Source organism: Oncorhynchus mykiss, chromosome 3 (assembly GCF_057628025.1).
Source record: "Oncorhynchus mykiss isolate SJ-2025 chromosome 3, ASM5762802v1, whole genome shotgun sequence".
Classification (NCBI taxonomy): Eukaryota; Metazoa; Chordata; class Actinopteri; order Salmoniformes; family Salmonidae; genus Oncorhynchus; species Oncorhynchus mykiss.
In genome coordinates, this window is record NC_143024.1 from 60,500,926 (window position 1) to 60,527,907 (window position 26,982).

A 26,982-nucleotide genomic window follows, 5' to 3' on the forward strand; every position below is an offset into this window, starting at 1 on the left:
AATGGGTCTGCGGTCAAGCGACCACCCCTTATCACTGTCAAACGCTCCCTAAAACACTTCAGTGAGCAGGCCTTTCTAATCGACCTGGCCCAGGTATCCTGGAAGGATATTGGCCTCATTCCGTCAGTAGAGGATGCCTGGATATTCCTTAAAAGTTCTTTCCTCACCATCTTAAATAAGCATGCCCCATTCAAAAAATTTAGAACCAGGAACAGATATAGCCCTTGGTTCACTCCAGACGTGACTGCCCTTGACCAGCACAAAAACATGCTGTGGCATATTGCATTAGCATCGAATAGCCCCCGCGATATACAACTTTTCAGGGAAGTTAGGAACCAATATACACAAGCAAAGGCTAGCTTTTTCAAACATACATGTGCATCCTGTAGCACTAACTCCAAAACGTTATGGGACACTGTAAAGTCCATGGAGAATAAGATTACCCCCTCCCAGCTGCCCACTGCACTGAGGCTAGGAAACACTGTCTCCACCGATAAATCCGTGATAATTGAGAATTTCAATAAGCATTTTTTACGGCTGGCCATGCTTTCCGCCTGGCTACCCCTAACCCGGTCAACAGCCCTGCACACCTCACTGCAACTTGCCCAAGCCTCCCATTTCTCCTTTCCCCAAATCCAGATAGCTGATGTTCTGAAAGAGATGCAAAATCTGGACCCCTACAAATAAGCAGGGCTAGACAATCTGGACCCTCTCTTCCTAAAATTATCCGCCGAAATTGTTGCAACCCCTATTACTAGCTTATTCAACATCTCTTTCGTAATCATCTGAGATCCCCAAAGATTGGAAAGCTGCCGCGGTCATCCCCCTCTTCAAAGGGGGAGACACTCTAGACTCAAACTGCTACAGACCTGTATCTATCATACCCTGCCTTTCTAAGGTCTTCGAAAGCCAAGTTAACAAACAGATCACCGACCATTTCAAATCCCACCGTACCTTCTCCGCTTTGCAATCTGGTTTCCGAGCTGGTCATGGGTTCACCTCAGCCACGCTCAAGGTCATAAATGATACCATAACCGCCATCGATAAGAGACAATACTTTGCAGGTGTATTCATCGACCTGGCAAAGGTTTTCGACTCTGCCAATTACCACATTCTTATCGGCAGACTCAACAGCCTTGGTTTCTCAAGTGACTGCCTCGCCTGGTTCACCAACTACTTCTCAGACAGAGTTCAGTGTGTCAAATCGGAAGGCCTGTTGTCCGTATCTCTGGCCGTCACTATGGGGGTGCCACAGGGTTCAATCCTTGAGCCGACTCTTTTCTCTGTATACATCAATGATGTCGCTCTTGCTGCTGGTGATTCTCTGATCCACTGTAAACTCTCCTTCCAGACTCACATTAAGCATCTCCAATCCAAAATTAAATCTAGAATCGGCTTCCTATTCGCAACAAAGCATCCTTCACTCATGCTGTCAAACGTACCCTCGTAAAACTGACTATCCTACCGATCATTGACTTCGGCGATGTCATTTACAAAATAGCCTCCAACACTCTACTCAGCAAATTGGATGCAGTCTATCACAGTGCCATCCGTTTTGTCACCAAAGCCCCATATACTACCCACCACTGTGCCCTGTATGCTCTCGTTGGCTGGCCCTCGCTTCATATCCGTTGCCAGACCCACTGGCTCCAGGTCATCTATAAGTCGTTGCTAGGTAAATCCCCTTATCTCAGCTCACTGGTCACCATAGCAGCACCCACCCGTAGCACGCGCTCTAGCAGGTATATTTCACTGGTCACCCCCAAATCCAATTCCTCCTTTGGCCGCCTTTCCTTCCAGTTCTCCGCTTTAAGCACCTGCTGTCAGAGCAACTCACTGATCACTGCACCTGTACATACCAATCTGTAAATAGCCCATCCAACTACCTCATAACCATATTGTTTTATTATTTTGCTCCTTTGCACCCCAGTATCGCTACTTGCACACTCATCTTCTGCACACCTATCACCCCAAGGTTTAATTTGCGATACTGTAATTATTTCGCCACTATGGCCTATTTATTCCCTCACCCCCCTTATTCTACCTCATTTGCAGACACTGTATTTAGACTTTCTCTATTGTATTATTCACTGTATGTTTGTTTATTCCATGTGTATCTTTGTGTTGTTGTCTGTGTCACACTGCTTTGCTTTATCTTGGCCAGGTCGCAGTTGTAAATGAGAACTTGTTCTCAACTAGCCTACCTGGTTAAATAAATATTAAATAAATACATTTAAAAATTCCATAGTTTACAACCCCATTGTTTGACATCCTTGATCTATCTGATACCAACACAAGGTCAATGATGGTTTGGGTAGAAGGACAGACCCTGGTGGGCTCAATCAGCAGGTGTAAGGAAAACAGATTGCAGAAATTCTTAAGAGCTTTAAAATGTAGCATGATCCTTTTTGAGAATGATTTACCAAACTCTTTACAGTTGGAGCAAGTCTCCTCCAACAATTCATAACACTTGTACTGGTCTGGTGGTCTGTAACAGTTTCCAACTATAATGGGTTTGCATTTTGGTAATAGAATGTCCAACCACACAGCTTTAATCTCGTCATGGCGTAAATTTGATCTACAGTTGGACCCAATATCTGATCTCACATGAATACAAACTTGCCTGCCTTTGAGATTGTGATCTCTTCTAAATTACTGCATAATTTTCCACTTTAATCTCGGTAAAGCAAAGCACTGCCACCTTACAGTTACTGGAGAGTAGGCACATTTCTTGGGAAGAAGGCTTCTAACGTTGAGATGAAGGATGTGCAGTCCTCTCGTAGAAAACACTTCTCATCTGTTGGAAATTGTTCACTTGAGATGAGTGTTGACTCCCTGCAAGAATGTTGTCCCACTCGTCTTCAATGGCTGTGCGAACTTGCTGGATATTGGCGGGAACTGAAACACGCTGTCGTACACGTTGATCAAGAGCACCCTAAACTTACTCAATGGATGGTGTGTATGCAGGCAATGGAAGATCTTGGACATTTTCAGCTTCCAGGAATTGTGTACAGATTCTTGTGACCTGGCGCCATGCATTATCATGCTGAAACATGAGAACATGAGGTGATGACGGTGAATGAATGGCCCGACAATGGGCCTCAGGATCTCGTCATGGTATCTCTGTGCATTCAAATTGCCATCGATAAAATGCTATTGTGTTCGTTGCCCGTAGCTTATGCCTGCCCATACCATAACGGGGCACTCTGTTCACAATGTTAACATCAGCAAACTTCTCGACCATACCACGCCATACACTCTGTCAGCCATCTGCCAGGGTACAGTTGAAATTGGTATTCATCCGTGAAGAGCGTGCCAGTGGCCATCGAAAGTGAGCATTTGTCCACTGAAGTCAGTTACGACGCGAAACTGCAGTCAGGTCAAGACCTTGGTGAGGACTACGAGTATGCAGATGAGCTTCCCTGAGATGGTTTCTGAAAGTTTGTGCAGAAATTCTTTGGTTGTGCAAACCCACAGTTTCATCAGCTGTCCGGGTGGCTGGGCTCAGACGATTCCGCAGGTAAAAAGCTGGCTGTGGAGATTCTGGGCTGTTGTGGTTACACATGTTCTTTGGTTGAGAGCCCGGTTGGACGTACTGCCACATTCTCTAATACGAATTTGGAGGCGGCTCATGGTAGAAAAATGAACATTCAATTCTCTGGCAGCATCTCTAAAGGACATTCCTGCAGTCAGCATGCCAATTGCATGCTCCCATTTCACATTCTATGTCACACAGGCTCTGAAAATATACTGCTGTGTCTGTGGGAACCAAGGCTATCGCTCAATGCAAGCCATTTCAATCTATGGTGTCCACAGATCGATTTATAAGTAAAAATGTCAGTCTGAACCAGTACCAGAACCACGCAGGTCACCTAAACGGGGGACTTTAAATCTAAGTTTAAACACACCACACCATTCTGCACTGCATCCTGTCAACTTCCATATTATTTTTCACACATCTCTTCTCTGCCAGGCTGTCTTGCATTCAGCATTTCATTCCAGTAATCGTTCAATTATGTGATATCATGAGAAAACCCAGAGCCATGCCAGTAGTCTTATCAACAAAATGTATATTAGAAATTCTGAAGAAAGTAAGTAGGAATCTAACCTTGAGAAAGACCATGCACCATTGCCTCACCCCATGTTCAAGAATGTCCTTTTCCCCTTTATTCAGATTACAACCTCTCACTTGTGGTTCTTTGAAAATGAAATCATATCCAAAATATCGCTATTTTTAAAACAAGCCATAGAAAGTTGGTTGCAATTTCAGTTTAATCCACCAGAAAAGACAGGACAAATATTACAGCAAGTATTATGGTTGAACCCTGCACCAAAGTCAAGGGCAGGACAGAAACAAGTTCTCCAAATATAGATTCCCTTGCTCATGTGTGGTTCGGACTGACCAGTTCATCACTGGGGTCGAGTTCCCAGTCATCAGCACTATCTGCAGTTCCTCTATTCAAATGTCTCTCTCCTAACACACATACGTTGCTGCCACTACTATTATTTTTTATCCGGCTGCTCAGCCACTTTTACCCCTGATTGTATGCATATAACTACCTCATCCATCGCTGAAATCCTTATTGATATTGTTCTTGTACATACTGTATATTGTTTTCTTTATATTGACACTTATCTATTTTCGATATTGCTACTATGCAAGTAACTATTTCGCTGTACCATTTACACTTTCTGTAGACACCCATCCACTTAGCAAGATGTGGCTGGGGGTTATCGCGTGTCTTTCACATGACACATCAATTTAGACAAGTGTGTCTGGGTAAGCATCATCTAATATTTATCAAATATTTTTAACTGGACACTTTCTGTTTACCTGGATTTTTTCCTTGTTGTAGGCTACTACTTTTACCACTTTTAGTCTTAATCTTTACTACACTACTCACAGTTTAGCACATAGCCTCGCTATGTGAATCCTTAAGGAGATGGGTGGGGCTGGCTTAAGAGGATGTGAAACATGCTGAATGGGTGTAGACAATGAAGAGCTCTCCAGTAGGTGTACCAAAATATTCAAGTGACATTTTCTCAAAAGTGAGTTTACAAGTTTATAAACTTTCAGAGAATTACTTTCCCATTGTTCCTCAAATGCAATGTATGATATACTATTTTGTAGCTCTGTGTCTCTGCTTTTAATCAATGAAAAAAACACAATTCCCAATTTTGCTGCATAACACCAAACCAAAGCGGTCGGTCACATATACTAATTGCTAAAAAAAAAAATTAAAATGTAATTTTTTAAAGTATAATCTTTGTAAATTATATCATAAATAGGGCCAGAAGAGTTATTTCACACATGCAGCTAACAAAAATGTATGGAAATGTCTGCTCTAACTCAAAATTACAACCAACTAATAGCAGCATTACCGCAAAAATGAAAGAGGCAAGTGGAAGGGGGGAAAAGTAAGGAACTTGTCTGTTGGCCCTGCATTAAAGACCAACATTGCCGAAAGAAAATTGTGAAAAATAACATTCCTGGCACATGATTTATGAACTGATACACGAAACAAAAATGTATTCAAAACAGAGTTTTTCCATTTAAATTATTATACAAAATTCTTGCAACCATTATAACTTTATATATACAGTGCCTTGCGAAAGTATTCGACCCCCTTGAACTTTGCGACCTTTTGCCACATTTCAGGCTTCAAACATAAAGATATAAAACTGTATTTTTTTGTGAAGAATCAACAACAAGTGGGACACAATCATGAAGTGGAACGACATTTATTGGATATTTCAAACTTTTTCAACAAATCAAAAACTGAAAAATTGGGCATGCAAAATTATTCAGCCCCTTTACTTTCAGTGCAGCAAACTCTCTCCAGAAGTTCAGTGAGGATCTCTGAATGATCCAATGTTGACCTAAATGACTAATGATGATAAATACAATCCACCTGTGTGTAATCAAGTCTCTGTATAAATGCACCTGCACTGTGATAGTCTCAGAGGTCCGTCAAAAGCGCAGGAACAAGGAACACACCAGGCAGGTCCGAGATACTGTTGTGAAGAAGTTTAAAGCCGGATTTGGATACAAAAAGATTTCCCAAGCTGTAAACATCCCAATGAGCACTGTGCAAGCGATAATATTGAAATGGAAGGAGTATCAGGCCACTGCAAATCTACCAAGACCTGGCCGTCCTTCTAAACTTTCAGCTCATACAAGGAGAAGACTGATCAGAGATGCAGCCAAGAGGCCCATGATCACTCTGGATGAACTGCAGAGATCTACAGCTGAGGTGGGAGACTCTGTCCATAGGACAACAATCAGTCGTATATTGCACAAATCTGGCCTTTATGGAAGAGTGGCAAGAAGAAGGCCATTTCTTAAAGATATCCATAAAAAGTGTTGTTTAAAGTTTGCCACAAGCCACCTGGGAGACACACCAAACATGTGGAAGAAGGTGCTCTGGTCAGATGAAATCAAAATTTAACTTTTTGGCAACAATGCAAAACGTTATGTTTGGCGTAAAAGCAACACAGCTGAACACACCATCCCCACTGTCAAACATGGTGGTGGCAGCATCATGGTTTGGGCCTGCTTTTCTTCAGCAGGGACAGGGAAGATGGTTAAAATTGATGGGAAGATGGATGGAGCCAAATACAGGACCATTCTGGAAGAAAACCTGATGGAGTCTGCAAAAGACCTGAGACTGGGACGGAGATTTGTCTTCCAACAAGACAATGATCCAAAACATAAAGCAAAATCTACAATGGAATGGTTCAAAAATAAACATATCCAGGTGTTCGAATGGCCAAGTCAAAGTCCAGACCTGAATCCAATCGAGAATCTGTGGAAAGAACGGAAAACTGCTGTTCACAAATGCTCTCCATCCAACCTCACTGAGCTCGAGCTGTTTTGCAAGGAGAAATGGGGAAAAATGTCATTCTCTCGATGTGCAAAACTGATAGAGACATACCCCAAGCGACTTACAGCTGTAATTTTGCACGCCCAATTTTTCAGTTTTTGATTTGTTAAAAAAATTTGAACTATCCAATAAATGTCGTTCCACTTCATGATTGTGTCCCACTTGTTGTTGATTCTTCACAAAAAAATACAGTTTTATATCTTTATGTTTGAAGCCTGAAATGTGGCAAAAGGTCGCAAAGGTCAAGGGGGCCGAATACTTTCGCAAGGCACTACAGTTGAAGTCGGAAGTATACATACACTTAGGTTGGAGTCATTAAAACTCGTTTTTCAACCACTCCACAAATTTCTTAACAAACTATAGTTTTGGCAAGTCGATTAGGACATCTACTTTGTGCAGGACACAAGTCATTTTTCCAACAATTGTTGACAGACAGATTATTTCCCTTATAATTCACTGTATCACAATTCCAGTGGGTCAGAGGTTTAAATACACTAAGTTGACTGTGCCTTTAAACAGCTTGGAAATTCCAGAAAATTATGTAATGGCTTTGGAAGCTTCTGATAGGCTAAGTGACATGATTTGAGTCAATTGGAGGTGTACCTGTGGATGCATTTCACGGCCTACCTTCAAACTCAGTGCCTCTTTGCTTTACATCATGGGAAAATAAAAATAGACCTCAGAAAAAAAATTGTAGACCTCCACAAGTCTGGTTCATCCTCGGGAGTAATTTCCAAATGCCTGAAGGTACCACGTTCATCTGTACAAACAATAGTATGCAAGTATAACCACCATGGGACCACGCAGCCGTCATACCACTCAGGAAGGAAACGCGTTCTGTCTCCTAGAGATGAATGTACTTTGGTGCAAAACGTGAAAATCAATCCCAGAACAACAGCAAAGGACCATGTGAAGATGCTGGAGGAAACAGGTACAAACGTATCTATATCCACAGTAAAACGAGTCCTATATCGACATAACCTGATAGGCTCTACAGTAAGGAAGAAGCCACTGCTCCAAAACCACCATTAAAAAAAGCCAGACTACGGTTTGCAACTGCACATGGCGACAAAGATCGTACTTTTTGGAGAAATGTCCTCTGGTCTGATGAAACAAAAATAAAACTGTTTTGCCATAATGACCATTGTTATGTTTGGAGGAAAAAGGGGGAGAATTGCAAGCCAAAGAACACCATCCCAACCATGAAGCATGGGGGTGGCAGCATCATGTTGTGGGGGTGCTTTGCTGCAGAGGGGACTGGTGCACTTTACAAAATAGATGGCATCGGGAGGAGGGAAATTATGTGGAGACATTGTAGCAACATCTCAAGACATCAGTCAGGAAGTTAAAGCTTGGTCGCAAATGGGTCTTCCGAATGGACAATGACCCCAAGCATACTTCCAAAGTTGTGGCAAAATGGCTTTTAGGACAACAAAGTCAAGTTATTGGAGTGGCCATCACAAAGCCCTGACCTCAATCCAATAGAAATTTTGTGGGCAGAACTGAAAAAGCATGTGTGAGCAAGGAGGCCTTCAAATCTGGCTCAGTTACACCAGCTCTGTCAGGAGGAATGGGCCAAAATTCACCCAACTTATTGTGGGAAGCTTGTGGAAGGCTACTTGAAACGTTTGACCCAAGTTAAACAATTTAAACGCAATGCTACCAAATACTAATTGAGTGTATGTAAACTTCTGAACCACTGGGAATCTGATGAAAGTTTGTTTCACATTGTTAAAATAAAGTGGTGTCCTAACTGACCTAAGACAGGGAATTTTTACTAGGATTAAATGTCAGGAACTGTGAAAAACTGAGTTAAAATGTATTTGGCTAAGGTGCATGTAAACTTCTGACTTCAACTGTATACAGTGGGGCAAAAATTATTTAGTCAGCCACCAATTGTGCAACTTCTCCCAGTAAATCACTGGGGCGTACACACTACCCTCTGTAGTGGCTTGCTGTCAGATGCCGAGCAGTTGCCATACCAGGCGGTGATGTAACCAGTGCTCTCGATGGTACAGCTGTATAACTTTTTGAGGATCTGAGGACCCATGCCAAATATTTTCAGTCTCCTGAGGGGAAATAGGCATTGTCGTGCCCTCTTCACGACTATCATGGTGTGTTTGGATCATGATAGTTCGTTGGTGATGTGGACACCAAGGAACTTGAAGCTCTCAACCTGCTCCACTACAGCCTCATCGATGAGATTTGGGGCGTGCTCTGTCCTCCTTTTCCTGTAGTCCACAATCATCTCATTTGTCTTGAATCATGTTGAGGGAGAGGGTGTTATGCTTGCACCTATAGGCCAACCACTGTTGTCGTCTGCAAACTTAATTATGGTATTTGAGTCATGCTTGGCCATGCTGTCATGGGTGAACAGGGATTACAGGAGGGGACTCAGCACGCACCCTGAGGGCCCCCTGTGTTGAGGATCAGCATGGAAGATGTGTTGTTACCTACCCTTCCACCTGGGGGTGGCCCGTCAACACACCTCCAGGCTGTGTAAGGGCTATTTGACCCAGAAGGAGAGTGATGGAGCGCTGCATCAGATGACCTGGCCTCCACAATCACCCGACCTCAACCCAATTAGGATGGTTTGGAAGGAGTTGGACCACAGAGTGAAGGAAAAGCAGCCAACAATTGCTGATGGAACTCCATCAAGTGTTGGAAAAGCATTCCAAATGAAGCTGGTTGAGAGAATGCCAAGAGTGTGCAAAGCTGCCATCAAGGCAAAGGGTGGCTACTTTGAAGAATCTCAAATATAAAATATATTTTGATTTGTTCAACACTTTTTTGGGTCCTACATGATTCCATATGTGTTATTTCATAGTGTTGATGTCTTCACTATTATTCTACAATGTAGAAAATAGTTTTAAAAAATAAAGAAAACCTTTCAATGAGTAGGTGGCTCCAAACTTTTGACTGGTACTGTATATTTAGAAAAAGATATATGGGGGATTGGAAATTATGTGGACATTTACATTGATGGAAGCCACAATATATCTGCAATATTAAAGCTGACCCCCAAAAGACCATACCACATTGAACATCAGGGGAAATGTATAATGTTTTGAAAATGTAAGGCAATAACCAGGCTCACGGAGAATTATTAAACACAATATTAGAATGGGGAATAGCTGAATAGCTGAAAAAAACACTCAAGAAAACAGGTCCTTTACATAATTGACAGTCTTGTTCAATCGACTAAGTACTTGGACTGGTCTTTCAGGTGAAGGAAAAATTGTTTCTGTAGGTCCATTGACAAAAAGTGATTGTGAAAAGAAAGGTAGGATAGGTGCAACCTTTCCCTGTAATGTGTGGATCTGTTAATAGAACCTGGCACCTATTAGACGTGGTTATTGGAAAAACATTTGAAAGGTGTGTCCATAGATCGGCATGGGGCTATAAATCAAGTCGTTTCTTGTTGTGTGGAGAGGACTGTATAACAGCCCTTTTTTACAAACCAGTGTTCAAACCGCTCCACTTTCAGCCAGGGAGAAAGGCATGTCACTTTGTGATGAATGTTTGTCTTTGTATTGCGCTCCTAACATGGGTTTGCCCCTTGCCATACAATCCATCATGACAAATTGGGTCTCTTTTTGTTGCTTTGAATAATTATTTGACCATTTCTCGACAGTCCCCAAGGTTTGTTGGGTTGCTTTCCCTCAGTTTTTATACGAGGCTGTGAGATGCAGCCTACCATGTGCATTTCAAACCAAAGTTCAGTTCAATATGATTAAAGCACCTGCAGCAATGTGTGTTTCTGAGTCTAAACAGGAGAGAGATAAGGTCAGTGGTCTTTTTGTTATAGTGTCCTCTCTTGACAGACAGTCAGCAGCCTGGTCCAGTCATGTAGCAGACATTATGATTGGCTCTCTGCATGACATCCAACAATAGCCCTGCAAAGGTCTGGCTGGCTGCCCAGGGGGCTGCAACACGCTACAGCAATCTAAACAGAGGCTTATACACCGACACAGACCTTACATACAGCAGCAGAAAACATACACATGCATACAAACAGGAAAATATACAATGCCAGAGAATCTGCTATACAATATACTATACTCCCTGCACAGTCGTATTGATACCTTTAATGGTGATGGAAGTCAAATTGTCCAGGCTTTATTGGATGACTTGAAATGCTATGATTAAAAAAACCCTGTTAAAAATCTAGAATGAGATGACACAGACTCCGATCCACCAGTAGATCTGTCTGGTCCAGGTTTGGTTAAAAAACTACTATTGCCACCAGGAATTGGCATGAGTCTTGCTATGTTTTCCCAGTACAGTAAGTTCTTCCATGGTCAATTACAAAAATACTGTTAAATCGAAGTAACATACTAAAAAAAGTCCCCATCACAATCCGTAAATTGAAGCTAGAGATATCTGTTTTGCATTGAACTGCGTCTCAATCCAGAGTATCCGCCGTTGTCGCACTTCCACATTTGCGGTGAAATGTGGCAGAGCTAGAGCAGTGTTTGTTAGACCGCAAGACATCCCGATAATCGGTCTTCTCACAAAAACGTCTGTAGCGTCCGAATGTTTTGACCTGGAAACTATTATGACCACTCTATGGAAAGGGGAAACTCTCACGTTTTGCCCATCGTTAAGTTTGCAGACGACACAACAGTGCCTGTTCACAGACAACGATGAGACAGCCTATAGGGAGGAGGTCAGAGACCTGGCCGTGTGGTGCCAGAATAATAACCTATCGCTCAACGTAACCAAGACTAAGGAGATGATTGTGGACTACAGGAAAAGCGGGACCGAGCACGCCCCCATTCTCATCGACGGGGCTGTAGTGGAGCAGGTTGAGCGCTTCAAGTTCCTTGGTGTCCACATCAACAAAAAACTAGAATGGTCTAAACACACCAAGACAGTCATGAAGAGGGCACGACAAAGCCTATTCCCCCTCAGGACACTAAAAAGATTTGGCATGGGTCCTGAGATCCTCAAAAGGTTCTACAGCTGCAACATCGAGAGCATCCTGGCTGGTTGCATCACTGCCTGGTACGGCAATTGCTCAGCCTCCGACCGCAAGGCACTACAGAGGGTAGTGCATACAGCCCAGTACATCACTGGGGCTAAGCTGCCTGGCATCCAGGTCCTCTACACCAGGCGCTGTCAGAGGAAGGCCCTAAAAATTGTCAAAGACCCCAGCCACCCCAATCATAGACTGTTCTCTCTACTACTGCATGGCAAGCGGTACCGGAGTGCCAAGTCTAGGACAAAAAGGCTTCTCAACAGTTTTTACGCCCAAGCCATAAGACTCCTGAACAGGTAATCAAATGGCTACCCAAACTATTTGCATTGTGTGCCCCCCCTCCAAACCCTCTTTTTATGCTACTGCTACTCTCTGGTTATCATATATGCCTAGTCACTTTATTAACTATACATGCATGTACATACTACCTCAATTGGGCCGACCAACCAGTGCTCCCGGACATTGGCTAACCGGGCTATCTGCATTGTGTCCCGCCACCCACAACCCGCCAACCCCTCTTTTACACTACTGCTACGCTCTGTTCATCATATATGCATAGTCACTTTAACCATATCTGCATGTACATACTACCTTAATCAGCCTGACTAACCGGTGTCTGTATGTAGCCTCACTACATTTATAGCCTCGCTACTGTATATAGCCTGTCTTTTTACTGTTGTTTTATTTCTTTACTTACCTATTGTTCACCTAACACCTTTTTTGCACTATTGGATAGAGCCTGTAAGTAAGCATTTCACTGTAAGGTCTACCTGTTGTATTCGGCGCACGTGACAAATAAACTTTGATTTGATTTGACCCCACAAGTGTCAGGGGACTCGTCTGAAGTCAATACCATCGATGTGCCAACTTCTGTTTGTAGTGTCCAAACCGTTTGGGCTACAAACTAATGTGACCCTGTGGAAAGGGGAGATTCTCACAAACATGGTGGTGTTCTCTGTTTTACTCTACAACCCCGACAAGTGTCACCGGTTTTAGAAAATGAAGTACAGTATGAAGATAGTTTTGGGCCTAACCAAAAAAGGGGGTAAATATGTGTAAAAAAACATAGAAAAATATTTCCTGAGCTTTTTGAGCTTTTTAATATCTCATAGATATAGGACAAACACTTCAAAACCTTGTTTCGAAATTATTTATTTTTTGACTGTATTTTTTGCCATTATGAATGTGTTATTCAATGTGTTTCTCTTGGCTATAGTAGTAAAAGTCCAAATCAATATTTTATCCAAAACAAAATGTTATATATTTTTTTTATACCTAAAGGGATCCTAAAATTCTAAATCAAATAGCTAAATGATCCATAGTATTAACCAACTTAAAACAATTCTAATTCCAACGGCTTACACATTTAAGAATTAAGGCACATTCTGTTCTTTGTTCCATTATGGCCCCCAGTTTCCAAACACTTAGACGAGTCAATCACTTAGCTATGAATTTAAAAGAGTAACCTTTTATTGCCATTTTACTTAATCAACTTAAAATTGCAACGTGTCACCTGTAGGCATTGCTTAGTGAAATTCAGTGGCACTGGAACACATAATTACACTGTAGGACTGTTAAAGTGAGTCTGTAAGAGCTGTTCAGACCATACTTCCTGACTGCTGCTGTGTACTCTCTCTCTCTCTCTCTGTTTCTCTCTCTCTCTGTTTCTCTCGCTCTCTCCATCTCTGTTTTTCTCTCTCAGCTTCATGCTCCCTAGCTCACCCCACTTTTTGCTGTTGACTTCAGCCCGCTTCCATGGCAACTAAAAGCCCCTGTCTCTCAATCAAGTTGGATTTGATTTTGGACATTTTTAGATGCCTTCAATTGCAGCAATTATGTTTGTATTCAAAAAACACTATAATGAGAAATATTATTAACACAATGTCATCTGGCTGTTGAGTCACCTGCATGTTGCTTGGAATTTGGCTGCAGTTTTGGTTGTAGTCACTCAGGCTCGCTACATCTGCTGGCAATGAACTCTTTCATGGCTGGACTACTAATGCTACTCTGTACAGTTAAGGCTTAGATGCATTGGATATTATTCTCATTGAATTAGGTCTAGCACTGCACATTGTAGAAAAAAATAGGGCACATTTTCTGTGACTGCCTGCAGAATCAGGGACAAATGTAATGTAAGATTTGAATGCATTGGGGCATAATGTAGCTGAGAATTCATGAGACATGAGCTTAGAAATGGTTCAGTCTAAATAGCCACTAGAGGACTTTATGTTTTACAAATTGCCAGCTGAATGTGATGTCACATAATAACGTCCTCCCAAATAAAATTTGTGCTGAAGTCAGGAAAGAAATGGTTTGGAAAGTGACAAACCACATGGTATTTTTCACTAATCAGTGTCTGTATCTGTGTGTGTGGTGGCATTGCTGGCAGACCTTGTGCTACTGTGATGTATTTGTCCTCCACCGCTGAAAGAAAGCCCCTCTTTAGTGCTAACTTTTCAAGTTAACGAGAGATGAGGTGTACTTGTCCTATGTCTCATACAAGAAAGAATGGGCTTTCCAGGTTGACTTGTGGGGTTTTGAGTGGAAAGTTACAACAGAGAGCAATAATAACCTTTTGTCTCAAATACATTCTTAGGTCAGTTAATTCAATAGGAGATACTGTATATGGAATGCAAACAGGCTGAATAACTCAGTGACTGGAATATAGTGTGCCTCCACAGAGAAATAAGACATTTACAGTTGAAGTTGGAAGGTTACATACACTTAGGTTGGAGTCATTAAAACTCGTTTTTCAACCACTCCACAAATTTCTTGTTAACAATCTATAGTTTGGGCAAGTCGGTTAGGACATCTACTTTGTGCATGACACAAGTCATTTTTCCAACAATTGTTTACAGACAGATTATTTCACTTATAATTCACTGAATCACAATTCCAGTGGGTCAGACGTTTACATACATTAAGTTGACTCTGCCTTTAAACAGCTTGGAAAATTCCAGAAAATTATGTCATGGCTTTGGAAGCTTCTGATATGCTAATTGACATCATTTGAGTCAAATGGAGGTGTACCTGTGGATGTATTTCAAGGCCTACCTTCAAACTCAGTGCCTCTTTGCTTGACATCATGGGAAAATCAAATGAAATCAGCCAAGACCTCCACAAGTCTGGTTCATCCTTGGGAGTAATTTCCAAATGCCTGAAGGTACCATGTTCATCTGTACAAACAATAGTACGCAAGTATAAACACCATGGGACCACGCAGCCGTCATACCGCTCAGGTGAGAGACGCGTTCTGTCTCCTAGAGATAAACGTACTTTGGTGCAAATGAATCCCAGAACAACAGCAAAGGACCTTGTGAAGATGCTGGAGGAAACATGTACAAAAGTATCTATATCCACAGTAAAACGAGTCCTATATCGACATAACCTGAAAGGCCACTCAGCAAGGAAGAAGCCACTACTCCAAAACCACTATAAGAACTACGGTTTGCAACTGCACATGGGGACAAAGATCGTAAAATGTCGGAAATGTCCTCTGGTCTGATGAAACAAAAATAGAACTGTTTGGCCATAATGACCATTGTTATGTTTGGAGGAAAACTGGGGATGCTTGCAAGATGAAGAACACCATCCCAACTGTGAAGCACGGGGGTGGCAGCATCATGTTGTGGGGGTGCTTTGCTGCAGGAGGAACTGGTGCACTTCAAAAAATAGATGGCATCAGGAGGAAGGAAGTGTGATGTGAATATATTGAAGCAACATCTCAAGACATCAGTTAAAGTTAAAGCTTGGTCGCAAATGGGTCTTCCAAATGGATAATGACCCCAAGCATACTTCCAAAGTTGTGGCAAAATGGCTTAAGGACAACAAAGTCAAGGTATTGGAGTGGCCATCACAAAGCCCTGACCTCAATACTATAGAAAATTTGTGGGCAGAACTGAAAAAGCGTGTGAGAGCAAGGAGGCCTACAAACCCGACTCAGTTACACCAGCTCTGTCAGGGAATGGGCCAACATTCCCCCAACTTATTGTGGGAAGCTTGTGGAAGGCTACCTGAAATGTTTGACCCAAGTTAAACAATTTAAAGGCAATGCTACTAAATAATAATTGAGTGTATGTAAACTTCTGACCCACTGGGAATGTGATAAAAATAAATAAAAGCTGAAATAAATCATTCTCTCTGCTATTATTCTGACATTTCACATTGTTAAAATAAAGTGGTGATCCTAACTGACCTAAAACAGAGCATTTTTACTAGGATTAAATGTCAGGAATTGTGAAATACTGAGTTTAAATGTATTTGGCTAAGGTGTATGTAAACTTCCGACTTCAACTGTACAACACACTGAGAGCATCTTAGATTGATGCTTTGATACTGCTAGAGTTCTCAATGTCAAGAAGATCGTGACAAAATACTATCTAGAAAATAGGAAAAGGGGCCAGAGGGAGAGCAGACTGTTTCTATTTTTAGTTTGGTCAGAGTGTGATGTGGGTGGGTATTCTATGTTTTGTTCTATGTTTGTATTTCTATGTGTTTGGCCTGGTATGGTTCCCAATCAGATGCAGCTGTCAATCTTTGTCTCTGATTGAGAACCATACTCAGGCAGCCTAGTTTCGCCCTTGAGTTGTGGGTAGTTGTTTTCTGTTTTGTGTGTATCACATGACAGAACTGTTTCGTTCTCGTTATTCCTCGTTGTTATTTTGTTTAGTGTTCAGTTTTGATTAAATTTACAACATGAACACTTACCACGCAGCGTTTTGTTCTACTCCTTCCTCCACCAACGACAACCATTACAGAAAGGAGAGAATAAGGGAAGGATTTAGGGGGAGAATGGAATTACAATAATCACTGTCTGATGAAGGGAGAGTGAGGATAAGGCAGGTATAGAATAGAAAGATTGTTTCTGATGGTAATCACTGCCAAAAAGGAACAATATAAACTGTAGACTTGTGGGACAGGTACTGTAGGATATTGAAGAGTTCAGCATGAACAGGACTCTATCTACTGATATGAATCTGTGTAATTTTTACAAGGCGCAGAAGTTTAGCATCATTTTGATGCTATTTCTAAAATAAGTGATCATTATGTAAAACAAAAGTTGTGCTAAACTTTTTGTACTTTCAACATGGAATGGGTTCTCTTACAGTTGGATTTCATGTAAAAAAATATGTTAAAACATTTTAAAAAATATAAAAAAAATTTAAAAACGTTAAAGTGGTGCATGCATATGTTATCATCCCCATTGCTATGATGCCCCTAAATAAGATCTGGTGCAACTAATTACCTTCAGAAGTCACATAATTAGTTAAATAATGTCCACCTGTGTGCAATCTAAGTGTCACATGATCTCAGTATATATACAGCTGTTCTGAAAGGCCCCAGATACTGCAACACCACTAAGCAAGGGGCACCACCAAGCAAGCGGCACCATGAAGACCAAGGAGCTCTCCAAACAGGTCAGGGACAAAGATGTGGAGTACAGATCAAGGTTGGGTTATAAAAAAATATCTGAAACCTCGAACATCCCACGGAGCACCATTAAATCCATTATTAAAAAATTTAAAGAATATGGCACCATAACAAACCTGCCGAGAGGGCCGCCCACCAAAACTCACGGACCAGGCAAGGAGGGCATTCATCAGAGAGGCAACAAAGAGACAAAAGATAACCCTGAAGGAGCGGCAAAGCTCCACAGCGGAGATTGGAATTAGTAGTCCATAGGACCACTTTAAGCCGTACACTCCACAGAGCTGGGCTTTACGGAAGAGTGGCCAGAAAAAAGCCATTGCTTAAAGAAACAAATAACCAAACACGTTTGTTGTTCTCCAAAAGGCATGTGGGAGACTCCCCAAACATATGGAAGAAGGTACTCTGATCAGATTAGACTAAAATTGAGCTTTTGGCCATCAAGGAAAACACTATGTCTGTCGCAAACCCACCACCTCTCATCACCCCAAGAACAACATCCCCACAGTAAAGCATGGTGGTGGCAGCATCATGCTGTGGGGATGTTTTTAATCGGCAGGGACTAGGAACCTGGTCAGAATTGAAGGAATGATGGATGGCGCTACATACTGGGAAATTCTTGAGGGAAACCTGTTTCTGTTTTCCAGAGATGTGAGAATGGGACGGAGGTTCACCCGAGGTACACTCGAGTGGTTTAAGGGGAAACATTTAAATGTCTTGGAATGGCCTAGTCAAAGCCCAGACCTCAATCCAATTGAAAATCTTTCATATGACTTAAAGATTGCTGTACACCAGCGGAACCCATCCAACTTGAAGGAGCTGGAGCAATTTTGCATTGAAGAATGGGCAAAAATTCCAATGGCTAGATGTGCCAAGCTTATTGAGACATACCCCAAGAGACTTGCAGCTGTAAATGCTGCAAAAGGGGGCTCTACAAAAGTATTGACTTTGTGGGGGGTGAATAGTTATGCACGCTCAAGTTTTCTGTTTTTTTGTCTTATTTCTTGTTTGTTTCACAATAAAAATATTTAGCATCTTCAATGTGGTTTTCATGTTGTGTAAATCAAATGATACAAACCCCCCAAAAAATATTTTAATTCCAGGTTCTAAGGCAACAAAATAGGAAAAATGCCAAGGGGGTGAATACTTTCGCAAGCCACTGACGCAAAAGGACACCACAGTCTAGTACCTCCATACTGTCTGAAATCTTTGAATGGCTGAAAAATATGAGGATGTTATACAGTATATGAGTGTGAGATTTCAGTTGACTCAGTAATAGCACCATGACAGCAGTTCATTATTTTCCCCATAGATGCTACCGTTTTCACTCCAGGGAGCTATGTTCCCTTCACCAGCATATCACTCTGTCATAGAGAGCAGGCGGACAGAGCATTGCCAAAGCCAGAGCTGCCCTGGGCCAGGGAGACAGAGAGCTCACACCATCGCTACCTCTATTCTACTATTAACGTGATTTTGTCCTGTTTTAGCTTTAAAGGGACATTTGTCCATGCAAGTTTAATGCTGAGGATAATACATAACTGCAAACAGTCGACTGAGAGAAATCTGTTCTTAAACCTAAAATATAGGCTAGACATCTAGGTGGATTCATATTTGCATACAGTGGGAGACACCAAATGGCACCCTATTCCCTGTTTCGTGCACTACTTTTAACCAGAGGCACCCTATATAGTGCACTACTTTTGGCCAGAGTCCTATGGGCCCTGTTTAAAATCAGTGTGCTATATAGAGAATATGGTGCCCTTTGAGATGCACACATACTATACTGTTGACTTACACTGTAATCATTTAATCAGTTTGATACCAAGGGGGCTCTTTAACCACATGATTTGTTTCCACGGAGAATAGCCCAAGATGCAAATCACCAGGGGCTCATTCTGGAGCATTTGCTCTCATAAATAGCATGCAGGGATGTGTCCTCAGCTCACTGCAGTGTCATTAAACAGGTGCTTGCCAAGGTCGCTTGTCATGTGCAGGAGCATAACAAAGAGCCTGTAATGTCTCTGTCTGAGTATTTAAAGATTTAAAGCAAGAATTAAACAGACAAGCATTTTGAAGTGAACACCTTTCTTAAACTGCCTCAGTGCAGCTCTGTATTAATGACAAGTCAGAATATATTTGTCCTGGTTCTTTTCTCTCTCTCTCTCCCTCCCTCTCTCTGATAGATTAAAAGTCAATTGTTTAAAATATATGCCTACTGGATTGGAAAAATGTTGCTTGTAAAATGCTTTTTAGTGACGGATGGACAAAAAGATCAAGTCAGGTCAATCATGTTTATTTTGTGTTCTCTTTTGTTGCCTGCGCGCTCTCAGTATAGTGCAGTGTGCTAATACTGATATGGGTTTCATACGGTGGGAATCTGAAAGTCCTTTGATGTGCCACTTACAATGTCACTACTTTAAAACGCTTTTGTGCTACAGATTTCATGTCAAAATGAGCATCTCAGTGATATATTGAACATGCAGTATTTTTATGTGGCCTTGTTTAATAAATGAGGTCCATTCTGTTAACAAGCCTTCCGAAAAAAGATTGCAGCCAGAGTGCAGTATAACTGCAGTGCACTGCAGTATAACTACAGTCAGAGTGCAGCATAACTGCAGTATGCTACAAATACTGCGTCCATAATAACACTGTTATTTTTTACTGCAGTTCAACAGTCGACTGCAGTTAATGCACAGTTAATGCACTTTAATGCACAGTTAATGCACTTTAATGCACAGTTAATGCACAGTTAATGCACAGTTAATGCACAGTTAATGCACAGTTAATGCACTTTAATGCACAGTTAATGCACAGTTAATGCACTTTAATGCACAGTTAATGCACTTTAATGCACAGTTAATGCACTTTAATGCACAGTTAATGCACTTTAATGCACAGTTAATGCACTTTAATGCACAGTTAATGCATTTTAATGCACAGTTAATGCACTTTAATGCACAGTTAATGCACAGTTAATGCACTTTAATGCACAGTTAATGCACTTTAATGCACAGTTAATGCACTTTAATGCACAGTTAATGCACTTTAATGCACAGTTAATGCACTTTAATGCACAGTTAATGCACTTTAATGCACAGTTAATGCACTTTAATGCACAGTTAATGCACTTTAATGCACAGTTAATACACTTTTACTGCCGTTTCAAAACGGCTATCTTTTTTTGTAAGGGCACGGTTGAAGTTGGAAATGTGTGCAGCAGAGTCTTATAACCATTTACTACCTCTGACCCATCATTAAAGTGTTTTGTAAAGCATAAGGGCATGCCTATAAAGTGGGTAGTTCTATGCCAAGTTTCCCGAGTGTAGCCGAAGCACTAGCAACATGCACTTTGTTTTAGTCTGTTGTGGCTAAGACAGTAATTGCCCAATTATGCCAACTGCAGACATTTCTAAACTTGCTCCATCACAACCACTTATTAATAAGAATGTAAGCTATATGACTGCACCAAATCAATGTGTAGTGTCAGTTGATCTGTGTTTAGTGAAGATATTACAGGTTTGGTGTCAGAGTTCTCTAAATACACTGAATGGGGATGCACTCTTTCTAGGACCTCAGGAGGAGTATGACACTTTGCAGTTGGCAGCATTTAACCATTTCCTTAATGCATTAGTGTAAGGCCTTGTGTGAGAGATAGTGATTCAATAAGACTTCATTCTTTTAAACCTCAGAGTAGATTCTCTCTCAGGACTTCTGATACAGGTACTTCATTCTATAAACTGAAATGTATAGACTTCAATTCAATTAGCCATCCAAAAGATCAATAGACTTGTTCAATGTCGCCAAGTTGTTTTTTGAGCAGCTTAGAACTCATAGAATTCTGTTTAAGCATTTTCTTTTAATACACACTCCTGGGTTAAAGCAAAATTGAGTCTAGATGCAGTACAAAGGCATAACTCTAATCAAATGCTGTTGGTTATAACTGCTGAGTACTGATTTTAGAGAAACTCTTAACACGGCCTTTTGATAAAACTTTTGAGTTATTTTATTTCTCAGAAGGGTGTACTCTCTGATTCTATTAAGACCATTCTGTTTGTTCTGGCGTTAAGATATTCCTCTGTCTCTGTTTTTCAGATGTAAATGGAGAAGCAGAAGTGTCAAGAAGAAAAACAGGACATCTGCACGGCTGCAAACCGGATTTGCGTTAAAAGGCAAACAACAACATCCCACCACTTTCCTCTAATGCAATCCATAACTGACAATTAATGTCAAGCAGCACATCGGTGCAGCATTATGCTGCCTTGCTGGAAGGAACACTGCTAATGGAAAGAAAACCTTATAAGATTCAATGCATTAAATACATATAAATGCAGCAGAATGCCTTCAAAAGTCTCATGCTTGTACGTGTTGACAGTCGTTTGCTGGGCAAGTGCTCTTTGGTACTTGGGTATATCCCGCCCGACATCCTCCTATGTCAGTGGGCAGATGTCTTTGTCGATCCGGAAGACTGTGAAAACCCTTAAGAACACTACGTTCAGCAACATCCGGACGCGAACGCTGAACCCACACGCCTTCGACTTTGTCATCAACGAGCCTAAGAAATGTGAGACCAACACGCCCTTCCTGGTCATCCTGATCAGCACCACACACAAAGACTTTGATGCTCGTCAGGCCATCCGGGAGACCTGGGGCGATGAGAGCACCTACAGCGACATCCGCATCATCACCCTCTTCCTGCTGGGCCGCAACACGGACGCCGTCCTCAACCAGATGGTAGAACAGGAGAGCCAGATCTTCCACGACATTGTGGTGGAGGACTTCATAGACTCGTACCACAACCTCACCCTCAAGACCCTGATGGGCATGCGCTGGGTGGCCACCTTCTGCTCCCAGGCCCAGTACGTCATGAAGACGGACAGTGACATCTTCGTCAACATGGACAATCTGGTCTACAAGCTTCTGAAGCCCACCACCAAGCCCAAGAGGAGGTACTTCACGGGCTACGTCATCAACGGCGGTCCCATCAGAGACATGCGCAGTAAGTGGTACATGCCCAGAGACCTGTACCCCGAGGCTAAGTACCCCCCGTTCTGCTCGGGCACGGGGTACGTGTTCTCAGTGGACGTGGCTGAGCTGATCTATAAGACCTCTCTGCACACCAGACTGCTCCACCTGGAGGATGTGTACGTGGGACTGTGTCTGAGGAAGCTGGGCATCCACCCCTATCAGAACAGTGGCTTCAATCACTGGAAAATGGCCTACAGCCTGTGCAGGTACCGTCGTGTTATCACTGTCCATCAGATCTCACCGGAAGAAATGCACCGAATCTGGAACGACATGTCTAGCAAGAAACACCTCAGATGCTAGTGGCACCTGAGGACAACTCAACTTGGACTCTTCTTAATTTTCTGACAGCATTTAGCTCTCTGTGGGCTACTAGCATACTACTGGATCCACTCTGTAGCTGTTGGGTGCATGAAGCTTGTAAAGCGCATGTTCTCATTCAAACACACACTAAAATCGTCTTGTTGCTAGTCATTTTGTAATCTGTCTAGAATTCCAACTATAGACTTCACAAATTCATTTTGATGAACATTTACTCTCTAATGTACATTTTTTAAAGTAACATTTACAGGTGAAACCAGAGTTATTATTGAAAGAAAAAAACGATTTATTTGTCAGTGTAAATCTATATACTTTATGTCAAGTTCTCATGCTGTTTTGGGGGATGCCGGTATTTCCTTACAGCGGGACAAAGCCTCACCCACATCATGTCTCATCCCTCCTACCAATCTTATGGCTGGTCAACTACTGTACACACAATAATACATACAATTTGAAATGGCAAATAACGCTGCAACAATGACAACAAACATAGACCAAGTGTGAATGTTGTTGGTTGTTTTCATATTGTTGCCATTTATTAAGAAATTAAGACATCTCTGCTGGATGGTATTCAACACTGTCGGTAGTGATGTTCACTACTGCAGTGTTCAAAACTACATGTGTGGGTAAAACAGATGCTATACATTTTTATTTTCCTGGGTATTTCTTGTTTAAATATCGGTGTAAATGTAGGCTAACTGCCACTTCTTTGGGAAAGAAACATTTCGATGTAATTTATATCTTTTTTTACTCTATTATTTTTCTTACGGTGTACTTTAAGTAATTAATGGTGTCATGCTACAGGCTTCTGATAAAACTGGCTTCTATTACTTTATACTGTACGTAGAGAGCTGATTCATTAACAATTCATTACCGCTACCAAGTCTCAACAGGCATAAATATCATCTTGTGCAAGTGACAATTTACATAGCAACAACTATCTACATTCACAAATGAATGTATTATCATGTCTATTTGGCATATCTTTACTGAAGCACTGCTTTTGAAGTAATGTGAAATAATTATATTTTCTAGAACTTGGATGGCTGTTATGGTCCAAATGTAATTCAAGTATTTTTTTAAAGTCTAGTATTATACTGAACAAAAATATAAATGCAACATGCAACAATTTCCCAGATTTTTCTGAGAAACAGTTCATATAAGGAAATCAGTCAATTGAAATAAATAAATTAGGCCCTAATCTACGGATTTCACGACTGGGAAAACAGATATGCATCAGAGACTTAAAAAAAAAACGGTAGGGGTGTTGATCAGAAAACCAGTCAGTATTTAGTGTGACCACCATTTGCCTCATGCAGCGCAACACATCTCCTTTGCATAGAGTTGATCAGGCTGTTGACTGTGGTCTGTGTAATGTTGTCCCACTCCTCTTCAATGGCTGTGTGAAGTTGCTGGATATTGGTGGGAACTGGAACACGCGGTCGTACAAGTCGATTCAGAGCATCCCAAACATGCTCAATGAGTGACATGTCTGGTGAGTACAGTATGCAGTCCATGTGGAAGAACTGGACATGTTCAGCTTCCAGGACTTGTGTACAGATCCTTCCGACATGGGGCTGTGCATTATCATACTGAAACATATGGGGATGGCGGTGGATGAATGGCACAACAATGGACCTCAGGATCATTTAATGGTATTTCTGTGCATTCAAATTGCCATCGATAAAATGTGATTGTGTTCGTTGTCCGTAGCTTATGCCTGCCCATACCATAACCCCACGCCACCATGGGGTACTCTGTTCACAAAGCTGACATCGGCACACGCTTGCCCACACAACGCCATGCACATGGCCTGCGGGTGTGAGGCCATTTGAACATCCTAACAAATTCTCTAAAACAATGTTTGAGGCGGCTTATGGTAGAGAAATGAACATTAAATTATATTTGTATTGTCCCCAGCACAAGGTGCACATGTGTAACAGCAATTTCTTGATATCCCACACCTGTCAGGTGGATGGATTATCTTGGCAAAGGAGAAATTCTCACTAATAGGGAGGTAAACCAATTTGTGCAAAATAATTGAGAAATACGCTTTTTTGTGCGTATGGAAACATGGGACCAACACCTTTTGCGTTTATGTTTTTGTTCAGTGTATAAGCTATTGTGATATTTGACTGTGAAAGTTTAAAGATCCATCCTGAAGGGGTTGTTGTGACATACAGTGTGTTTTATTTACATAAAAAAATATATACATACTTGAAAATAATAAATCCTATTCAATGCCTTGTATACTTGTTGACCCTAATTATGCATTCATGTCGATGACATTTGTTTTTGGGGTTTAGATTTGTTGAATTACAGCTACTTGTATGGATTTTCATGTTCATCAAATGTTTTGTATTTGTCAACAAACTCGAGTACCATCCACAAATTACTCCCAGCAACAAATATTTTTCTTTATATTTCCATGTAAATGTGTGCATTAGTAACATTTTTCATTTTCAGTGGATCTAGCCAGTTCAACTCCCCTTGTGGATCTGCCAAACATCCACATGCCACATAGTGTCACTTGGCAGACTGTTCCCGACAGCAGTGTATCTGCCAGATGGAGACGATGCCAAATTCTGTAACTTGTTTATAATAAATGGAGGAACTACTTGGGTGAAAGGATTCCTCACCATTTCATTGCCTCTTCCGTATGTACTTGGGATGTGGGAGGAGTGTCCTTCATAAAGTTGTCCAAACTGTTCTAATTCATTTCCATTAGGACAGGTATTCCCATTAGGACAGGTAATCCCAGGGGTACCCGCAATGCCGTCGGGGGTACGCCAAATAAAAATGTGATTCACATTTTTTTTAAATAAATACAATTAAAACCATCTAGTGTTCAGCGAAATAAACAACACAATGTCAAATACAGGTAGCCTAGTCAAATAATTAACATCCAATCACATTAACTGTTACTCTCTCGGTTCGTATGTAGCCAAACGTAGCTGCTGCTCATGCTGGTATCTGTACTGATGGCGGAAAAGCCATGACAGGGAGACATAGTGGAGTGCTAACACGCGTGCAAGCAGTTGTTCCCGGCGCCACTTGGGTACAGTGCAGCATCCACCAAGAGGCTCTTGCTGCTAAAAGAATGCCTGACAGCTTGAAAGACGTTTTGGACACTACAGTGAAAATGGTTAACTTTGTTAAAGCAAGACCCCTGAACTCTCGTGTATTTTCTGCACTATGCAATGATATGGGCAGCAACCATGTAGCACTTTTACAACATACAGAAGTGCGCTGGTTATCAAGGGGTAAAGTATTGACACATTTTTAAATTGAGAGACGAGCTTAAAGTTTTCCTTACTGACCATAATTTTCACTTGTCTGACCGCTTGCCTGATGATGATGTTTTTTCTCGCCTGAATGATCTGAATCTAGGATTACAGGGACTCTAATATTTAGGCTATGATTAAGAAGTTGGAACTCTTCTCTGTCTGCACCACAAGGAAAACACACACGTATTTCCATCATTGTATGTTTTTTTGTGTGCAAATGAACTCAAGCTTACAGACAATGTCAAATGTGATATAGCGAAGCACCTGAGTGAGTTGGGTGCGCAATTACGCAGGTACTTTCCAGAAACAGATGACACAAACAACCGGATTTGTTATCCTGTTCATGCCCTGCCTCCAGTCCACTTACCGATATCTGAACAAGAGAGCCGTCAAAATTGCAACAATTTGAACAATGGTTCTGTGAAAATTGAATTAAATCAGAAGCCACTGACAGATTTCTGGATTGCGCTCAGAGTATCCTACCTTGGTAAATTGCGCTGTTAAGACACTGATGCCCTTTGCAACCACGTACCTATGTGAGAGTGGATTCTCGGCCCTCACTAACATGAAAACTAAATACAGGCACAGACTGTGTGTAGAAAATTATTTAAGACGGAGACTCTCTCCAATACAACCCAACATTGCAGAGTTATGTGCTTCCTTTCACACCCTTCTCATTAACCTGTGGTGAGTTATTCACAATTTTAGATGAACAAATACGGTTTTATATGTAAGATGGTTAAATAAAGAGCAAAATGTATTATTATTATATTATTATTTATTTCAAAAACTCACACTCATTCTTATGTTTAATAAATGTATCGTATAGTGTGTGTTGTGGCAGGCTTACAATGATTTGAGAGTGTGCTGACCCTGGTGCTAGAGGGGCTACGCAAATGGAGGTTGAATGTTTGAAGGGGTACAGGACTATAAAAAGTTTGGGAACCACTGCATTAGAACATTGTAATGTGTTACACTCTGGACAGGATTACTTCAGTCAGTTAACTTTTAAGAAAATCAACATCTATTGCAGTAAAATGAAAACCAACTCACCACAACA

At 41.4% G+C, this 26,982-nt stretch overlaps 1 protein-coding gene across 2 annotated transcripts in view; it reads left to right on the forward strand.

Annotated features, from left to right (window-relative positions):
- LOC110520081 (beta-1,3-galactosyltransferase 1-like) overlaps window positions 1-25,280 on the forward strand; it is a 120,492-nt gene extending 95,212 nt beyond the window's left edge. For both annotated transcript variants that reach the window (XM_021597115.3, XM_090229740.1), the window contains exon 2: window positions 21,385-25,280. In XM_021597115.3, coding sequence (XP_021452790.1) covers window positions 21,628-22,617 — 990 coding nt within the window. In that variant the 5' untranslated portion in view covers window positions 21,385-21,627 and the 3' untranslated portion in view covers window positions 22,618-25,280. The remainder of the gene's footprint in view (window positions 1-21,384) is intronic.
- Window positions 25,281-26,982: the final 1,702 nt, after the last annotated feature.